Source organism: Hakea prostrata, chromosome 7, assembly GCF_041222555.1.
Source record: "Hakea prostrata isolate BN-2017 chromosome 7, UWA_Hpros_2, whole genome shotgun sequence".
NCBI lineage: Eukaryota > Viridiplantae > Streptophyta > Magnoliopsida > Proteales > Proteaceae > Hakea > Hakea prostrata.
Window position 1 is genome coordinate 22,245,882 of NC_142606.1, and position 16,583 is coordinate 22,262,464.

The 16,583-nt window shown below is 38.9% G+C and overlaps 2 protein-coding genes and 1 pseudogene across 4 annotated transcripts; 1 reads left to right on the forward strand and 2 right to left on the reverse strand.

The window, feature by feature from the left end:
* Positions 1-14: 14 nt before the first annotated feature.
* On the forward strand, positions 15-4,077 carry LOC149010586 (uncharacterized). 3 transcript variants are annotated; one of them, XR_016174404.1, is made up of 4 exons: positions 15-126; positions 493-729; positions 3,276-3,376; positions 3,655-4,077. XR_016174404.1 is itself a non-coding variant. In XM_089161258.1 (3 exons), exon 2 carries the CDS (start codon positions 522-524, stop codon positions 690-692), a length of 171 nt encoding a protein of 56 aa, XP_089017384.1. In that variant the 5' UTR covers positions 15-126; positions 493-521; the 3' UTR covers positions 693-729; positions 3,655-4,077. The 3 variants fall into 3 exon arrangements, 2 of the variants coding, with proteins under 2 accessions (XP_089017384.1, XP_089017383.1); XM_089161258.1 differs by lacking the exon at positions 3,276-3,376; XM_089161257.1 differs by lacking the exon at positions 3,655-4,077 and having other exon boundaries at positions 3,276-3,647.
* A 335-nt stretch (positions 4,078-4,412) lies between these two features.
* On the reverse strand, positions 4,413-13,109 carry LOC149010587 (uncharacterized). The gene is given in 6 exon segments (XM_089161256.1): positions 4,413-5,097; positions 5,789-6,029; positions 6,299-6,473; positions 6,553-6,664; positions 7,291-7,524; positions 12,695-13,109. Coding segments are annotated over 6 exon segments (1,242 nt in total). The 5' UTR covers positions 12,870-13,109; the 3' UTR covers positions 4,413-4,792.
* Positions 7,557-12,688, reverse strand: LOC149010588 (isoamylase 2, chloroplastic pseudogene; annotated as a pseudogene).
* Positions 13,110-16,583: the final 3,474 nt, after the last annotated feature.

A 16,583-nucleotide genomic window follows, 5' to 3' on the forward strand; every position in this document is an offset into this window, starting at 1 on the left:
CAAGCGCGCGTTACGCAACTTGATTGAAACTATAAGCTTTTTGAGTCTTCGTTATGCGCCACCCATCTGAATTAAAACTTGGCTAATCCACGGCGATCCTACTCTCCGGCGAAGTAAAAGCTGAAGGTGAGTCTTCTAGTTCCCTCGCTCTCAGCTTCAATCATGAAAAATCAAATTCTTAAAATCAAATTCTTTCTTACTTCTCCTTCGCCGAAATATTCAGAAATTTTGTTTAGGTTAGGAAAACGATAGAGCAGGCAGAGATGTCTCAGGCATCTCCATTTTCCCCTGCGTTAGATACTTAAAAATTAGGGATAATAGATTGATTAGTTGAAGATTAATCATAAGCAATCAAAGAACGCCCCTAAATCCGGTGTGAAATCAGAATTTTGGTTCATGAGATTCGATTAGTAAAGTTTGACTTGCATGAATGCTAGTTTCTAACTAGGTTGACACGTAACGTGGTGCTGGACATTGATATCTCTGTTTCAGGGATCACCGCTGGGGAGCAATTGAATAAAATGGGAATTTTCAAGAGCAGTTTTGTTTTCATGGTTGGGACTGCGTGTGGAGTGTACATTGCTCAGAACTATGATGTACCCAATATAAAGAAGGTCGCCAAGACTGGGATCTTTATGGCTAAGCATATTGAAGAGAACTATCGGAAGCCAAAGAAGAAAGATGATGACTGAACGATATTTTACTCAGACTTATTGCTGAAGGGACCAGGTTCTTCTTCCTCTTTTTCTTTTCCCTTTCTTAATGGAGCTAGATAGCTTTCTATATTGGTATTAATGTAATTCAGTGATTCTTTGTGTTCTTTGTGTTCCATTTGTTTTTAGACATTATTGCGAGGTTTATCATACCAAATATTAGTTCTGATTGAGATTTTATGGTGTATATTCAATTTGTTTCAAAATGATTGAATCCCTGCATTTTATTTTATTTTGCTGCCTTTTTCCTGTTATGTAAAATGGACTCTAGCTTCAATTCAATGGAGAATAAAAGAGAGGAAAAGAAGTGGAGTCACTCCCTAATGACTATCATTAATATTGGTACGAGTTATTTGACACACTCTATTCCACGGGAACTCTTGGATGTCCTGCACATTAGTACCTCTGTTGAGGGGTTAAAAAAAGAGGTTTTGCTGGCAGCCCCTAGGAGTATTGCATCAATGTAGGAGATCAACGCAATCAAACTACAATCTGTTATCTTATTCCTCATCACTTCAGTTCAACTTTCCTGGTTCTTTTGTGAATGTCTTCACCAATTTATAGCCTTGCTTTAGCTTCTTTATTTAGCTTTCATTTTCTAGATCACAACCCCTCAATAAAGCACTTCTTCAAGTTTTTTCCGACTTTAGTAGGAGTCATGTACTCATAATGGTGAAAGAGGTTAAAATCTGATGGCATCTTCTGCTGAGGGAGTGAACCATCAACTGGGCCAAATCTGAGCTGTTTAATATTTTCCTCTGCTAGATTCATAGTGCCTATATTTATGTTTTGGTTTTTGCTTATGTTGAAACATTTAGATCGTAAAGTTAGTTATGATGTGACTCTTTAGATGGTCCTTCACTAATCATGTTGATTAGAAGGCAAACACATAAAATGTACCTCCCATGTATGAATGGCTCATTCATCCAAGACCAATGCAGAATGGTAAGAGCCCGTACACTGGATCATGGGTTATGGACTCCTACAGTTCTTCATGGCCTAAATAAACAATGAGCTGACTAATTTTGAAAGCTATTGTCTTTACCCCTCCCTCCCTTCTGTGTACTGTCTTTTTATCTTTTCTGGAGTATGCTCAACTCAAGAGATCAGCCATATCCCAACTTTTTAGTTCTAGAGTATGATCTTTATTGTTACTCTGGGTCACCAGAGCACAGAATTTTCAAAATAGCTACAAAAAACCCAAGAATAGCTGTGAGGAAAAGTTCCTGTACTCAAAGGTGATGACTGATGGATTAAAGCTTGTCAAGCAGCCAAACTAGTTATCAGAATAGAATTGAAACCCTGTTAAAATTAAAGAATTAATAATAGGACCAAAAGATGAACTGTTTCTTAAACTAGAACTATTTTGCTGAACATCAGAGGAAGCCATGTTTGATCTTCAGTAATTGATTTCAAGGTCTACTTTCAGGAAATGTCTTCTACCGTTTATTTTTATCAAATCGGTTGGGCAAACAGAGTGATTAAGTAATATTTCTGTCTAGTTGTGTTGTCTAATCAAGAAGATCCATCAACTCCAATAGAAAGCAAATTTTTTTCATAAAAACCATGCAGTTGAATCATCCATTTTGTATTTCACCTTTTCCGGTCATAAACCAAAACAGTTGCATACAAGTTATACCTTATCGGTACACTTAATAGTCCCTCAAGCTGGACATACAAGTTACCCTTACCCTTGTCCAGTTTTGAGCATATCTTCGCGGCAAACAGACGCTTGGTGAATGGTGAAGACATAACCAGGTTGATCAGCAAAAGAAATAAATCATGTAACAGTGCTTGTTCATGATGACAGTACAAAATGACAGTCAACTTCAATATGCTTGGTTCTTCAATGAACACCTGAATGTTGGAATTCTAGATGACAGTTGGAGAACAAGGAAGGTATAGGTGGAAGGTTGAGTCCTCCATCACTTTGTTATGTTTACTGCAGCAATTCTTGTTTAGTAATCGATACGTAATATTGTGACTATGATTGCTTAGTATTGAAGGCACTCCCTCTTATTCACCCTGTCAATTTTTGAGATTATCTACCTCAAACCCAATCTCGAAGTCCTTTTTGTTATCGGTGCCTCGAATTCTTGTACCCAGTTCAAAGATTGATCTGCTCCAACATTTTTTGGGTGGCCAATTTTATTATATTTGTGATGGAAGCAAAGAGCCTAGAGCCCCATCTGCAGTCTTTTGCTTGGTGTTTGGGGGGGGGGGGGGGTTGTGCTGGGGCTATGTCCACTTTGTGATGGAATTCTTGTAAAATACAACTGCGAGACTATTTTCGACTTAAGTTTTGGGTGGGAGTAGAACATCAATTTTGGATAATTCTGAGATATCTCCACCTTAATCTTCTTTCATACATGGTGAGACTTTCAGCTTTGCCCATAGGCATAGCAGAGCATGTTGATATGTGAACCATATTAAATCTTTGTGTTGCTTTGATCTAATTTTTGTTTATACTTGTTTCCTGGCGTTCATTCTGACACTTTGCACTCCAGGAATTCCTAGTTCTTACTGCTATTGCCATCTCTTTTTTTCGTCTGGGTTTTGTAGGTGGGAGTGTGCAGAATAATGGTTACCCATTATGATGAGACCACTATAAATACTTGAACTAGCTGGCTTTTTCATGTTTTATGCAGCTGAACCTCAAAAAGGTGTTTCTTGGTTAATGCCTTGAAAGGAATTTTAGACATGCATCTTGTGTAGAATATTTGTGACATATTGTTGATTATAGCAGCTGCTCAGTTTTGGCACTTTTAAGAAATCTTTTTTTGGGCACTTTTAGGAAATCACAGAGGGAAACGGAAAGAGTTGACGGCAGTGATTGTCAAAATTAACCAATTAGACTAATGTCACCTTGGTGCAGTCATATTGCATCATTAGGAGTATACCCAGCATTCTTGTCCTTTAAAACTTGACGGTTGTGATGCAGGTCCAAGCTCCAAACTTGTTGACTGTTACTGATGGCAATGCAAGGGATTAGGTGCAGAAGTCGTGGAAAATTGGTGTTGAGAGTTACGGATTCTGCAATTGAAGTAGTGCTTCCGGAAGTAAAATCAACAGAAGGAGCCCTTTCTTGAATGGGGATAGCAGGGATGCTCTCGTACTAGCTGTTTTAAGCCTTTGCTTTCAGGTCCTGGGAGACAATCCTTTTGTGGAGAGATCTGAATGATTAAATAACTAATTTGATGTTCAATATCATTCTTTCTTTTTTTGGGTTGTGGGTTTGGAGTTTGTTTGAATTCAGAAATCTTCAATTTCAAATAGTTCTGGTTTAGCATTGGAAAAAGCTGCATCATATGAATCCAAATGATCCTTCTGTTGATTTCATTTGCATAAAATCAGAACCAAGAATTTACTGAGAACGCGTGCAGACGACCATCGGTACATCCAAGTGAAGGTATGTGGAGATCAATCCTCCTAACCATAAATTGAAAACCCATGAAGCAAAACATAACTTACGCACAGAGATCCACTCCTTCAAACTATAAATTGAAAACACACGAAGCAAACAACATCACTTAGGCACTTCGAGCTGTGATTGTCCTAACCAAGTGCATGTTTCAGGCAACATCAGAAGTTTTCAGAGACACGAAGTGTGGGTTTTCAGATCTTCCTACTTCTGCCCTTGCAATCAAAAGCCCAAATCAGCAGCGTCTTTAGAGCCACATTTTCCTCATTGCAGGCACCGGAAAACATTATAACCACAAGCCAATTGTGGTGCACGGGGAAATAAAAGTAACATCATATTTCAATTGAGAAGGTCAAGCAACAGTAACATGGTTTCAGCGATCTTGTTTGCAGGAGAATTATCTCGCTCAACACACTTTTGTCAAAACCCTTTATCTGTAATCAGATTGGAAGCAATAACATATTCAGCTTTTACATCCGCCTTATGTCAGATATTTGCTCATTTGCTTGTACTAAATTCTACAAAGCAGACTACACTTTCATTTACATATAAAAAGACGAGTTTTACAGAAATCATACTACAACAATCATTACCCAAACTCAATTTAGGTGCAACAGAATACCTAGGATAATATTTGAAATCATAGTTTCCACACATCCTAGAATTCTCGGTCAGGAAAGATCAGAGGGGCAACAAGGTTCCAAACATACAGTGCTGCAGTGACCCACTCTGTGCAAATCCGGATCCATACCGATGTCCAACCAACATCAATAAGTTCTGAGCTTTCGTTTGAGCTGGTCCACCCTGTAAGAAGCATACCCGAATACATGCTAGCAAGAGCAAAAATCAGATGGAAGAAAGTATAAGAGTAACTAACTGGCCGGGCTTCAGTGTCTTTTTCCTTCTTTGCTTTTCCCTCCTCCAACTTTTCTGATTCAAGAAATGGCTGTGTTGCACCTGAAGCTGGATATACATGGATCAATAAATAAAAATTAAACAGGACCTTTTGACCAGATCTCAAGATTTCACTCAATGCAGATTGATAAATTTCATTATCTAATGAATGAATATATTTTTCCAACAATCCACCTTGAAGGATCAAACAGATTTATTCACCATCATCTCACCCACATACAAACCTTACATGCGACCAAAATCCACCTTTTCTGGGAAACTCAAGAATCCACACCAAAATTGGCCCAACCAGATAGACATACTTCTCTGATAAAATCACATTTTCTGGATGGTAAGAACTGGAAAGTCCCAGGAGAAGTACACCTTGGCTATGATGGTGAGTCTCACTCATGTTATAAGAACCACCAAGATGATCCAATATTTGGCAGCCCAACTAAAAACAGCAAGAGGTGTTCCTCTGGACGTTAATTTGTAGGATAATAAATTATAGAATGATAAATGAGTGCTTTTGATGCCCTCTCTAATGAGTTAAAACATGCACATTCTACAAAGTTTTATCATGATCTGTGATTTTATTTCAAACAGTCAAGAATATGGAGACTGGCAACAAGAGGTAGGAACAAAAGTAAGCTCTCTCAATAAGATTTTGACTTCTATTTTCAGCTAGTCACAACACAACCACTATTTTGTCATGTATACGAGTTAAGCTGGATAAAAAGGATCACATCAGTTCATATACCTGATTTGGGCGACGACGGTGGGGAGAGAAAGGTTGTAGATGATCCAGCGCGAACAGCGGAGTATAAGACCGAGAGTACTGTTGTAAGCATTCCAAGAATGAGGGTACTCGTAGACACTGCTTTAGAATTCTTATGGAGGCCATTGCATGCATAATCTCGAGGCTCGCTTGAAAGGCCAGTGTAGCACACATATGCACAGTATACAGAAATTACAGAAGCGGGCAAGAGGCTTCCATTCACCTGTTTTGAAGCTCATAATCAGCTTTTAAGCTCTTAAGTCAGCTCTAAAAGCTTCCATTTTAAGATTCACCCCCCCCCCTCCTCTTATGGTGCAGATAAGATCCATTTCAAGTTCTTAAGCCCATAGTTCTCAAGCATCATAAATACAAGGGATATCACAATTCTTTTTTTTTTGGTCAACGGATATCACAATTCACACCACATAATTTTCATTGTGTGTATTTATTTATTTTTTATATTTTGCAATTTTTTTATGAGAGTTCCCTTACCTGTGGATGCAATGCAATGATTCCAAATGCAAATGCAAGGATCATTGTCATGACAAGGAAGAAAACATTGAGGCCGCAGTCATAACCAGAGGGGTTAAACCAAATGAATAGAATTCCTGACAAGGTAAATGCAGCAAGGTAGCACCCAACTGATACAACAAGTAAAGCCACATACCTGTCATACCATCAAAAGTATTAGCACCAGAAAGAATAGCGTGAAGAATAGACGATAACATGAAAAGAGTTGTACCAACCACTTCTGCTCATCTTTCGCTACCCATGCATCATTCCAAGTGTGAGTGAAGTCTAACAATATAACCACTTGAACCAACAAAAACAGCCCTGAACCAAATTTTGATAGTGTTCCTGTGGAATTGAGGGCCAAACATCAGTTTCATGAGGTTGAAATCAAATGAAGGAAAACATATGGATATTATGACCTCCCTAGACACACACAGTGGTGGGAACTTTCTGCATTGTGTACACCCATTTTCTGGACAAATTACAAGTCAGGTAAAAATGGTTACAAGATTTCATGCCATATGGTGGATCCCATCATGGAGATTTTCTTGGTCAATAACTGAATCAGAAACTACCAGACAAAAACTCCTTGGTGGGACAGACAAAAACTGCAGGTGCTGATCCACAGCATGTGTACCATCTGAGAGCAGAGTCGGGATCTTGTAGCTAGCCTTGATAATCTAGTTGAGCTTGATTAGAATTTCAAAAAAAAAAATTTCCCTCCTAAATTCCCTGAGGAATCATGAATATCCTTTGGCCCAAAAGGACATTCTTCCCCTTGTCATTATCTACTTACCCTACAAGGATATCAATAGAAAGTCCTAAGAAAGAAAAAAAAAACTCCAAAGTAGGGGATAAAAATTGAATAAAGGTTCAAAAAAGCTTATTCAATAAACCCTGCTTTGTAAGATAGAGAAGTAGCTAGACAAACAAATACTGAAGCCCAAATTGAATTTAGTGAGGAACCTGACCATAAATTGTGATGATTTCATTTGGGAGGAAAAACATGAGGACGATGAGCAACAACCACAACACCATCTTTGCAATCCATCCACCATGGTGCCATGAATCTCGTCTATCATTCTGGTCCTTCACACCAATCATTATAAGGGCAAATATTGCAAAAAATAAGAAATTTCCCAAGCTGACACGAAGTACAGCATTTATTTGAAACCATTCCTTAGTGTGATCAGAAGTGTTTATCTCTGTAAAGAGAGAAGGAAAAAGTTGATGCACAGATGAAATGTTCTACCAAAAAAAAACAGTGGTCATACCATAAAGAAAATTTGGGTTATTTTTTTATTTTTTATTTATCCTAAAAGGTAAAGTGCTCCTCTGAGCAAGAGGTAAAGTGAAAAGCTCTAAACACTCTGGTAACTGATATTACAATTTCACAAAGAACAGCAACAGGACCAGTAACTAATCCAGGATCATTGTGACCAACTCCACTTAGTTGGGAATTTTAAATTTGAGTTGTCCTCCTCCCCTTGTAAGTCACCGTACAAAAAACTGACAAAGCAGGCTTACTAAAATGCAAAAGAAGTTACAAAAGGATAGGACCTAATTCGAACAAGGATTGAAAGCAGCCTTGCCTTCTTATTGACATCCTAGTCCAGGATACTTCTTCCTTAGCATTTTGGGCAATATACAGCAAAAAGACCCTTTAATAAACTTCTATGTCCACAATAAAAATCTATGAGAGGGACCAACGTCAACCACTTAAAACTCCAAAACTTCAAAGAGAACCCAACTACGTGATTTCATTTCATAAGCTGCTAACTTTCATCTGTTCAATGACAAGGTTGCCACTGCTGGAGAAAATTCCTGGAAACTGAAGAGCAGTATCAATAAAAGCCCTCCCCTTCTGTAGGAGGTAAAACGATAATCTTCAGATGATCGCAGGAAATGAAAGCAATAAACAAGTCACTCTCAATTTGAGAAGACTCTGAACTAAAATGACTATCATCACAGTCTACCTTCAAATTCATGGCTAAGGATTTTTTTGATGGATCATCCAAACTTGGTGGAGATTTCTGACTTCCATGCCAGTCAGTTTTTTCTTTTATCATGAAGTTATGACGTTTGATTCAACTTTCAAATAGTACACAGCTATGACATTTGATTCATAAGCTACTAATCATTTCATCTGTTCAAGGAAAGAATACTTGTAGAGAAAAATCCTGGATATGGAAGGACAGTGTCAACCAAACAAAGCCATGCCATCCCTTCTGTAGGTGGAGGTAAACTAATAATCTCTGGCTGGTCACTGGAATTGAAGGCAACAAACAAGTCCCCAGAACATGAGAAGATGTTGGGCTAAATTGATTATTATCTGTCACCTTCAAAGTCATGGCCAAGAACTTGCTTGATGGGTCTTCCCATCGTGGTGGAGACTGGTGTATTCCATGTGAGTCAATGTTTTCCTTTTACACAAAGCTTTTCTTCTTCTCATTCTCAGTGAACTCAGGAATCTGATAAATTGTGTTGTTTGAACACCAAAACTTGTTTTGAGAGCACCCCAACTGGAAGGTTTCCTGTTATCATGTAATGGAGAACCACCAGCAGATTGGCCACATTTGTCTCCGATATTAAGTACAAGAACACCAAGCAATATGAACAATATGAAAGAAAATTTTGGATCTGCTTAAGCCATTTCTCAAGGACAAGAGCATTATTTGTTTGACCTTCCTCTCCACAGTTCCAACTTAATTATGATGTGAGCTTATTGCTTCTGAAACTGACCAACTCTACAAGAGGAAATCCAGAGTTCCTTGCAATATAATTGAAAGAGAATGCAGGACCTTGCCCATCAGAAAAGATGTCCCCACACCCACAAAGCCATGTTGCAAGATCATTAAGAAGGCCCTCACTCTTTAAAAAGTTTCTTACATCATGACAAAATCGGAAATTGATTTCCGCCCATTTGTTCCAATGGGGGAATTGTATTCCTTTGGACACCATGTCGATTGGGTCCAAGCAGTCTGCCTTAATTTTACGTCTAGAGAGTAGTGGATTAAAAGCAATAGCTCAACCAAAGAAAGCCGAGATAAGTATTCACCATTGACCCTTTCAGGAGAGATGATGCATTTGTAAAAACAAAACCATCAATATGAATCTCTGTCACCCAATACCAAAGACTATCCAAAATCACTTGCTGGACAATGGGATAATTGCAGTTCAAGGTAGTTCTAGAATTTGATACAGCAACTACCTCAGAAATACAATAGGATGAGTTATCAATCCCCCCAAGTGCTACCATTTTGCTAGAGGGATCACCAGTTTCTGTGGTATAAGTGAAAACAACTTCTAACAAAACCTCCAATGCGATTCTCGACCATTTCCTTTAAAGATTAATTGTGGAATTTCCATCATGAGTTGGTCCAAATGAATTCAAACGTGAAAAGAAATGGTAAGGGAAATATGGCTCCTTTTGTTCATCAAAAGAAAATATGGGCCCCCTTAAGATCGCATTAACATCAAGATCTTTCAAATAGTTTAAATTCTTAATTATGCCAGAAAAAGTCCCTGCAACATCACTAGGTAGCTGACTGGACTCATCCTCAGTAAAGTGCCTCACGTTTAACCGGCAAACAACTAGTCTCTGCATTGGCAGATGAGGGTAAGTATCATCAACCCAATCAAAAGGAGGTGCTGCGCATAAGTCCCCAAGACATTTCGGATGTAAAAAAGATCCAGATTGATCAGGGAAGAAATTTCTGAGAATCTTAGCATAGGGGTCCAAGAGAACTTCTCTATCTCCTCCTTTCCTAATAGTAGTTCCCCGGCATCAGTAACCAGAGCTCACGCATGGTCCAACACTTTCTATTGAGACATGCCAAATATGACTGGTGCGATAAATGTACGGATCCAGATCATATCTAAACAGGATTTATCTGTCATCTCATTATGCACGCATTGAACTACACTTTCAGCATTCCTTGAGAAAAGGCAAAATTGACTGATCTATCCTTCGAAAAGGAGATTCCCAGTGGTGCAGGAAACCCTGAACTGAAGCCAACAGGCACACAAAAGCTTTTCTTCCCATGGCTTCTTACGTCTATGCTACTAGAACTACCATTAGATGACTGTAGCATAAAAAAGAGATAAAACGGAGCTTCATTTGAATTGAATTGCAACCGTAAGGCATACCTGCCCAAGGTTTTCTGCTTGAACCGGTTGTACTGAGCCTGGTTTCTGAAGCCAATTTTTATGGGCCAGATGAATCAGATCTCAATAAGCCCCACTTTAATACCAAATTATTCTCAATACTCCACTGTGGCAAGGATGAAACATCTAAACAAACTACATATTTCATATTTTTTCTTCCAAACACATACCTTCACCAGACCACCAGTTTGAGTTCTAAATAAATAAGAAAACTCCTTCTCCACTTCAACTTTCTACTATCCAAGCTTATTCCAATTTCATCAACAGAAATCTTTGCTGCTGCAAAGATTTTGACATCAAGATTCCGTCGAGTATTTCCAGGTAAATCTCTAACACCTTTAATATTGAAATGACATTTTGTCACATCATTTTTCTTTACATTGTAGGTCATTTTCCTTTTGTCATAAGAACTCGAAACAGTTGTCAACCTAGGAAGGTTGATGACTCCAGGACTATGATGGTTTGTTTGAACTGCAAATGAAGGCTGAAGAGCTTCCATCAACGTTTCAAAAATAAAGCAAACCAAAATTGGAAAGCACGAGAGAACCCTTGCAACCTAGGCAGAGATTTGCCTACTGAATTTGTGGGGTTCTCTGTAAGAAACAAGGAGAATCAGATAATCCATGAGTGTAAACAGGATACAAAATCACAAGACTTATTTTGTTTAGTCATATTGATAGTACACAAAGCAACTGTTTTATGCAATAGTGGACCTCTGCACCAGACAGACTGAGGGAATAGACAAATAGAGATGTGAAGCATTACCAAGTATGCTTCTGTAGACTGAAACCACGGAGATTCCATTCAAAGTGGACCTTCACAGAATTACTCAATCAAAGATGAGATTGGAAAAGGAGTGACACATGTGACATCTAAACGCTGAATCTTTCATTTTGTTTGGGGGGGGGGGGGACTCAGATTAAGGATTCACCCTTCTAGATGGGAAGAATTTTCAAATTATTCACTTTCTAGATAACCAGGATTCATTTGATAGCCAACCATATCACGACTTAGTCAAGCAACAGCCAAACTGATGTGAAGTCCTTACACAGTACTAACTCTACAATTACAAATAGAAGTACCCTAATCGTATCCATTTTATGGTGTCTGATGTGAGCAGGATGGACACTCACCCTGACTGAGCTGGGCCAACCGTGGTCGATTTGGATTGCATGCCGGACACGTAAACGATAGACTCTGTTGGAGTCGTTCCCAACTTCCCCAAGTGCCCCGGAGAGGAAATTAGACTCGGCCTAACAGAGGAACGCCCTAGATTTGACAATCGGCAAGCACTTGGCGGGGGTGATCAGATGGCTAAGGTAATGACTGAACACCTCTATACACCTAGCTAACTGGCAGTATCAGGTATGCACACTTTGAACTACACAATTCAGAGCTCTGCAACTAGTTTGCTTTCTATAAAGCTGCCAGCATTCACTGACATGATCGTCAGAGGCGTTCCTCGGCTACACTGGCCAAGCACGTTGTCTTGCTGGTATCTTGGCTTGTGGGGCGATCAGGTTTTTGGAGCAACAATATCAAAATAAAAAAATTTTAAAAGCTAAATGAAGAAACAAAATATTAGAGCTAGTACCAGATGAATTTTCAACATCAATACTGATTTCAATATTTTTTCCTTTTTAGGATGAAACAAATAAAATTAATTGGTAAATATTCAAGCAGGGCAGTTCTCGGTTTTCTCTGGGAGGCTCACTCCATCAATGATCAAACTACTCGAAAACAGTGTGAAAGAAAAGATAAAAAACCACTCTTTCCCAAGACACAGGTCATCATCCAAAAGTTAACTTACTTAGTCAAGAGATTCCAGGAGGTTTCAGAAGTTCCAGATTGCAGTCGATTCTACCCATTTCAGGCTCATGACACTCAAAAGTCAGCTTTCTCAGATGAAAGTGAAAGCTGTAGAACATCCACAATTCCTAGAGTACACATGATCATGCAAACTGGAATCTAATTTTTAATAAACCAAAACAGAACAAGAGAAACTACACCGAGAGAAGTCTCAAAGGCGGTACATGGTAAGCATTCGATGGCATTTTCACTGGGCAATTATGAGCTAAGTTGAGGAGATGCCGAAAGAAATAAATAAAAATTTGTTCTCTACTGAGCTTCCCAATATCCAGAAACAAAGCCAAGCGAGAAAGAAAAAAAAAAAGCAGATTGAGAGAAAAGTGAAGAACGAAAACTCACATGGGATCTTCTCCAAGATAGGAGCAGCAACCTCCCGAACAATCCACGAGAAAATGAGAGAAGCACCAAAGATACCACAATAAGCGAGTCTCGCCGAGCTTCTGGAGATACCAGATGCAACTGAAGTGCAGAGACCGCAAGTAGACGCGGCACAGCAAGAAGCCAAGCACGACATCCTCCTCCTTACAGAGACGAACAGCACAACCAAACCAAGCGGTGGATTTTTCTTCAAGCTTGGGATAGAGACACAGTGTTCAAGAGGAATGGTATGGTCTGTCTACGTCATTTGAAGTTGGTTTCACTACCATGGTACAAGCCTCCATGGACAACTCCATAGGTTTCTTCTAATTGAAATGTCGACCTCATGATCGGTTGATCAGAGGCCATTCAACAGTAAAAGCTCGAACCAGTCATTGCCAAGTACCCAACACAAGCGATTCTAGTTTTGTCACTATGTTTTCATACCTTTTGGGCATTCTCCTTTTGTCTCTCGTACAAGCGATTCTATGACCGTTAGGTCTTGTTTTTATTTGGTGGATGACCGTTTGGTCTTAAAGACGATTAGTAGTTTTTTTTTTGGGAAAATGACATGATTATTTATTTTTAGTTTTCCCTACAAAATAATCATTCAATATTTAACTTAACCAAACTAGTTAAAACTGATTTTGCATTTACAAAATTAATCAAAATAGTGATTTTTCAACTATTTGAACATTTTTAATCCCTAAAATTAACCATATCAATAAAAGGGTGAAAATGCCCAAAGGGTAGGAAAACATAGTGGAGTTTTCCCTTCAGAACAAAATAGTGATTTTTCCCTTGGATGTGATTAGTTTAGGGGTAAAAAAATGTCCAAAAAAAATATGAAAAACTTTTATTTTGGTTAATTTTGTAAATGCAAATTCAGTTTTAACTAGTTTTGTTAAGTGAAACATCTAGTGGCTACTTTTGTAAATAAAAACTTAAAAATAACTAATCATGTAATTTTCCTTTTTTTTTTTTAAGGGGGGGTGTTTGGGGGCATGGATGCTCAGGATCACAAACAACCTAAGCATCTCAAGGAGATCTGAGGACGGGGTCAAAAGTATGAATCTCTTTAGGGTCTAGGCATCATATGTTTAAATAATTTTGAGGGTTGAAATGAAGATTGTCGAGTTTCAAATCCAATGATAAATTTTACGACTTCTAGATTTTAGTCTAGACGTATACTTATCCATGCATATGAATTCAACCGAATCCAAGACTTTTTTGAAGTTTTTTTTGAACTAATAAATAATTATATTAAAGCTACGAAAGCAAGAGAACAAAGTCTTTAAGAAGAAGACCCAAAAGAATAACCAAAACCCCAGGAGACAATAATAAACCTGTTCCTTGGGGTATCATCAACAAGGAGATGGGAAACTAACAATCTAGAAGAAACATCAAAATAGATGACATTCCAAATCCTGTCTATAGATCGAGATTTTGATATCCATATTCGAATATTGCGCTCCCACAAAAAGTGATGGATCAAGGCACAAAACACTAGCTTACCAATCCTATCGCAGATGAAAGAACTTGAAAAGTTTCTCAAAATCCAAGACTAATCTCGCTAAATCCATAGGAATGCCTTGAGCGGGACCAAATGGAGATAATGGCTTTTCCCCAGATAGATCTAGAGAAATGGCATGAAATGAAAAGGTGCTCAAGGTTCTCCAAACCAGACCAGCAGAGGATACCGTTGGGTTTAACGAGGATGTGGCGGCTAATAAGGAATGATTGAGTGAGAAGGGTGAGGTTAAGGGCTCTCCAGAGGGTTAGCGAGCGATGGGGAATGTGACTTTTGAACAAAACCAAAGGTGGACAGGGGGGTTTAGGGCTGTGGGATTTGAGAAGGTTCCAAGCCAATGAGGTGGAGAATGATTTGGTGGGTGAAGGGAGTCAAATGGTGAGGTCGCAAGGGGAGCTAGAGAGAAATTCCCAAACCTGCAAGAGAATGGGATCCAAGATCCATTAGAGATGAAGGCAGCCAAAGGGGTGGATTTGGGGATACGAATGTTATAAACAAGGCGGGGGCCAAAGTGGTTGAAGAGAATGCCCATCAGATGTCATGAGTCAAGCCAGAAGGAAGTGGGGGAACCAGAAGAGATGAAGGTTAAAATAGCAGAGATGGCTCAGGGACGAAGCAAGAGAATTTTCCTTCAAACCCATGAAAGGTTGGAGGGCATAGAAACAGTCCAAAAGGAATCCGACCAGAAAAGAAAAGAGTAGACCCACCTAACCCAAGGGTTTTGAACTTATTAACTCTACATAGGTTGCCAACATATTACCACAAGCATATACACAAAATTAACTTACTCGTTGTCTCCTATCTTGTGGTTTACAAACCAAAAAGGAAAAAAAAAAAAAAAAATCTACAATCAAATCTTCATTATCATTCGTTGGTTCCTACATTGCTCTCCATTAGGACTAGCCAGTTCTTCCCCTGAATAGTTTGTCAATTTCAATGGTAAGGTATGCATATCTCATTTAAATTCTCATTAACTTTGACAGTGATTAATCAAAACAGTTCTCAACGGCTTTTATTTTTCTTTTTGAGTGGCATCCTCTTCGCTGATTGCTGAAGAGTATACCCGACTTCTTCTCTTCTTTTTCATTCTTTCATGATGAAAGAGTGCTCCACTCTTGATGATTAACTCTAAGGTGCCAAATGCATTTGTCTTCTTTTTCATTTAAATCCTTCTGGGAGAAAAATAGATCACTCATAGATAGTAATATTTTCCTGTGTTTATAAATTCTGAACTTGTGATCCGGACAAGTCTCACCCATTATGGGGTCAGATTAATCGGCTGAAATCCGCCTTTAAAGCCCTTGAATATGGCCCTAGATGTTGGGGAAAACTAGTTCAATTGCACTGGGTTCAATCGCCTGGAAAACCCAAGAATCAGGCAGTAGGTGTCTAGAACTATTGATACAAGATGTGGTGATGGTAGGTGAGCCAATGACCAAGGAAAAAATGAAAGTGAATGAAAAAGAAAAGGAAAATATGAAGGAAAAAGAAAAAGATCATATGCTTGAACAAAAGGAAGGCTCTGCTGTCAAGAATACGAAAGAATCTGGTTTAAAGTCTCAGAGCAAAATTATGGTTGAAGAGTCTGGTCTGAAGACTCAGATCTTTAGCTCACTTCCTGAGCTTGTGTCTGATATGGAAAATATGGGAAATCTGGACATAGGAATTGATGTCCTTAATGAGGGAAAAATTGATGATTTAAAAGGGGATGTTGAAAAATCAGTTTTCTTAGAAGGGAAACGTATGGAAGTGGATGAAGCCATCATACCAAGTGAGACAAATCCGGTGTTGCTGGGGAAAATTTTAAAGGCAATTGATCGGCTTGAAAAAGTGGAAAGGGTCACTATTCAGAATTTGCACACTAACTCAATCACTTTCAATCCAAACCATAAAGATACAAAAGGGGAAAGTGAGGGCTCGGAAATGAGGGTCTCGTTTGCTAAAGCTTCGGGTCATGCATGTACACAAAATGAGGATGCTGTCTGGCCTACTGGGGAAAACAGGGACCAGGCTGAACTTGATGTTTCTTTCATGTGTAAACGGCGCAGGGTTTCTCCCGACTACATGCAACTCCCACCCATTGATCGATTTGATCTTTTTCTGGATTCACTCCTGAGAGAATCTTCTGACCCAACCTCTTTACTTTGGAGTGTGGGGAAATCTGTCGAGGCACGCTTTCTGATCAAAGCTGATCCAATGATACCCACTCAACAAATGGCACAACCACAACCACAGCAACCCCTGCAGACTGGGTTTCAAGACATGGTGATGAACACTGATTCTGGCATCCCCCAGGTCTTTCCTTATCACAAATACTCTGATTTTTTTGACTTCTGCATT